Genomic DNA, 3,915 nt, shown 5'->3' with positions numbered 1-3,915 from the left:
TTCCTATTAATCTGGTGTGCTCTGTCAACAAATTTTGGTGCATTCCCATCTCTTATACCCAAGGACATCAAAGCTGCTGGCTGCTGCGTCTCTCCTTCCCGCAGCATGAGAGCGTTGCAGGATTTCTGGAAACCAGGCTTAATTACACATCATTAGCAGCTGGCAAAACATCACCATTTACGCTCCTTCTCAAAATGTGATTCCAGTCAGCATGAGAGGCAGCGCACTGGGACAGAAAGACCTCGGGGGCACTCTTCTGGTATGTCAACTGAAAACGAATGCACCGATACATCACTCCCTGAATCCTTTGCTCCATTACTACCCGAGACTGTCTATAGAGGGAGAAAATATCTAGACAGATAAATGCAATAGAGATGATTTTTGAGATGCAACTGAAGCAAATCCCTCAGGACCAACCATCATCCAAGGAATACTGCAGAGTGCTCAAGCGCTGAGCAAGCCGATCTGAAACATTTAATAATTTTTGCACTTTTCTGTGAAAAGCTGGGTTATTATCATAAGGTGCATGTTCCTAAACCAGAGAGACCACTGGATCAAATTTAATATTCAACACTTTGACAAGGGTGACTGACCACGAGAACCTGGACAAATGCAAACATTTTGCATGCTTTTGAAAAGCAGAGAAGTGTGAAGATCTGGGAACAGCACTGTGAGCCTCCTGGATACTTTAGACTATTGATGCTGCATAAAAATAGGCTTTTGCAAATAGGCAGTCATGTGGTATCGCCCCAGAAAGAGTTCAGGAAGAACCTTACTGATCTAACTTTTTAATTGTCAAGTTTTCACTCAACTCTTTTCAGGGAAAGTGTAGACAGCCTTCAAATACACACGAGTAAAATGTAACAAAATAAGCATGTGACATCTAAAAGTTATTTTGTGCCAGGGCTATATCTTTTTTTTTCTTCTTTTAAGCCAATCATATGCTCAGAGTGGAAGTAATTTTATTTTTTAAATAATTTTTTAACTCTGCAACATCCATCCTTCTCTGCACATAGTAAGTGCAGGGAAAACCAAAAGGGTTTTATGAAACATGCTACAGATACAAGTCTTCAGCACTGAAAATACCTCTCTTTGGATTGCTTTTGCATGACTCATCGCAGTATCACTGTGAGACAGCTGTAAATGCCAGTTTATAAGATAAGAGAAACAGGGCTTTGCAAAGTACCCGCAAGTACTGGCATTCACCTGCGTCTTGCCAACAATGTGGCCTTTAATTTAAGAGAGCCTTTCAAACTTGTTTTTTGAAGGGATGAAAATATTCCTTGAAACACCTGGCTCCAGAGGGAGTCCTCAAAAAGAGCGGCACTCACCATGCCTACAAAGTTAGCAGCAAGTCTGCATTCTGACGACTGAAAAATGCAAAGGGGAAATTAAAAGCAATGTTTTATCTATAAAGATTGTCCGCACACTAAACTATACTGCAGAGTGTGGCAATCTTTCAGGCATTTTCTCAACATACATGAAAACACATGCATCAAAAAGGAAAAAAAAAAAGAAAGACATGAGCAAAGGACACCTTCCCCGTCGAGCAACACAGAACAAAACCAGCCAAAACGTATTACAGCTCACAATACGTGTTTATTATTAGAGATGTTTACAGAAAAGTCTGTGAATTACTGCTAGCCTAAGACTGACAACTGAGGGGGGTTATAGACTATGGCTTTGTTTTTTTTGGAATCATTTAAAAAGTCACAAAACTGATGATTAAAGTTTGGGGGCTATTTCAGTCTTATTAAAAAAAGTTCAATTCACAGATAAAGGAGAAGGTACTTTCACTAGTAATTTAGTAACTACGGCCAAATAGGGTGTAAAACTTGGCAGGGTTTTTGCTGCAGACACATCTTGCCCCGCGCTGCAGTTCACAGAGAGGCTGAAAAGGTATGCAGAGGCTTTTTGCTCCCATGGAGGGGGCGCCAGGCTCTAGATCTTGATCCCTGAAATAAAAGCACACTCATAAATACATACTTTTCTTTTCAAATCAAGGTGCCATAAAGTGTGTTAAACGTAAAATCTCAAAAGCACACTGATTACTCTGGAAGTTTCAGAACTAAGGGAGTAAATATATTGGATCATGTAGAGCAGCAAGAGTCAAAGGTGAGGACCGTCAATCAGTGTTATATCTACAGGCATCTTACATTCCTGTTTTATATTCAAATTATTTTGATTACAATCTTGGTAGATCCTCTCCAGTTCAGTTATATTTTACCTGGCAGTAGTCTTCTTGATCCAATCCTCACACTCAATTTCCCCACAAAAAGGGATTTGTACAATCTGAAAGGCAGAGGAAAACAAAAAAGACCACAGTTATGCATCTAAAATAATCATTCTTGTCTCTGGAAGATTCCTAATCCTTAAGATCGTATAGAGTCAAAATGGGAAAAGTTCCAATTGCTACAATGAAATTTTAATAACTCTAATCAGAGAAATAGATAAGCACAGTTATCACTCCACAGTGCAGCACAGGAAAACTTACACAAACTCAAAGCAGAGCTTAAGTCAGGGTGCTGACTATTCTTCTTCCTTTTGTAAAAAGTATGAATACAGTTTTCTCTTGAAATACTGTGTTTTTCAGAAGTTTAAAACTTTAAAACCGCAGAACAAACACTTGCTTACATACTGCAAGACAGTGCTTTCCTAATGAAGTTTCCATTTCCATTTCATTACTATGAGTTTTCATATTTTCTGAACAACACATATTTACATATTTTATGACATCAGAATTGTTAAGAGCACATTTCTCCTGGGGAAGTGGTCCGTATTTTCCTGCTGTTTCCTTCAGTTAGCTTAACTGAAGAAAATTGACAAAGATGCAAAGATAATCTCATAGACTCTTCTCAGTACTATTCTTAGCTATTGTAGCAAATCTCTATTCCTAAGTTTTGCATTCCATGTTTACCACTTTTTTAAATTTTGAATTGGCTTTCACAGTGAAAATTCTGTTTACTACTAAAAAGTAGTATTACTGTTAAAAAGACACTCCCTAAACACATCTCAATACTTTTAATGCTAATAACTAAGGACAAGAAGAGCTGCTGAATTCAGTCTCCACAGTGATTTTAATCGTATTCCAACTGTGCATAGGGTTTGTTCGTCTGTGGCTTCTTTCACCAAATTTACATTCTTAGTGCAAAATTCTCAATTGGCTTTGAACTGGAACATACCTTTATTAGACTTCATTTTATAGCTTCGCTGTCTTGCTATTGAAAAAAGGAATTATTATCACTCTACTGTTCTTGCATTAATCTTTTGTTAGTTACATGAAACTTTGTACAAATACCTGTGCAATTATTCCGTTTCAGCTAAACTTTGCATCTAACTTAAAAGAACACAGAAGCTGTCCACATTTTTAAAGACCTAATAGTCTATGCTGCAATTATAGTAGGGGGAAAACAGCAACAGGGATTCAGCAGAAGTACTTCGGCTTAAAAATTTTCTTCTGAAACAGCAGTGAGAACTAACATAGTGCAATTTCAAGCAATTACGGAATACATACTATAAAATTCTTTCCATAAAACATATACAGGTAGAGAGTGAAAGAGTCATAAAATTACATGCGTCATTTTTTCCATTCAGATACGCCAATTATAGTAAACATATACAATCAAAAGTGCCAGAATAGTGCAAGTATCCCACTTGGGAGTAAAAACATTTGTTCACATTCCTACATTTAATCACATTATAAATTAGGTTATATTAGAGTTCTAAACATAATACAAAAGGTTTAATTCTCTTGGCCTTCTCCAGAATCTAGCTGTATGAAACAATGAGTGTTTGACATTGAAGACCAAGCATCTTACCCTCTCCATCAGCAGAGGAGAAGGGGGTTCTTCAGCATTTCATCAAAACTAAAGGATAATGATTTATTTGCATGTACAGGTACAGAATTAGCGTCAC

The 3,915-nt window shown here is 37.4% G+C and overlaps 1 protein-coding gene across 1 annotated transcript in view; it reads right to left on the bottom strand.

The window, feature by feature from the left end:
- Positions 1–1,579: 1,579 nt before the first annotated feature.
- The window catches only part of LOC104280937 (bifunctional glutamate/proline--tRNA ligase-like), a 5,078-nt gene continuing 2,742 nt past the window's right edge, over positions 1,580–3,915 (bottom strand). The window contains exons 3-4 of the mRNA XM_009878750.1: positions 2,228–2,292; positions 1,580–1,955 (exon numbers count right to left, since the gene is read on the bottom strand). Coding sequence (XP_009877052.1) covers positions 1,805–1,955; positions 2,228–2,292 — 216 coding nt within the window. The 3' untranslated portion in view covers positions 1,580–1,804. The remainder of the gene's footprint in view (positions 1,956–2,227; positions 2,293–3,915) is intronic.

Source organism: Apaloderma vittatum, unplaced genomic scaffold, assembly GCF_000703405.1.
Source record: "Apaloderma vittatum isolate BGI_N311 unplaced genomic scaffold, ASM70340v1 scaffold41631, whole genome shotgun sequence".
Classification (NCBI taxonomy): domain Eukaryota; kingdom Metazoa; phylum Chordata; class Aves; order Trogoniformes; family Trogonidae; genus Apaloderma; species Apaloderma vittatum.
The sequence above is the reverse complement of the archived record's forward strand: the minus strand, read 5'-3'. Positions and strand labels throughout refer to the sequence as shown.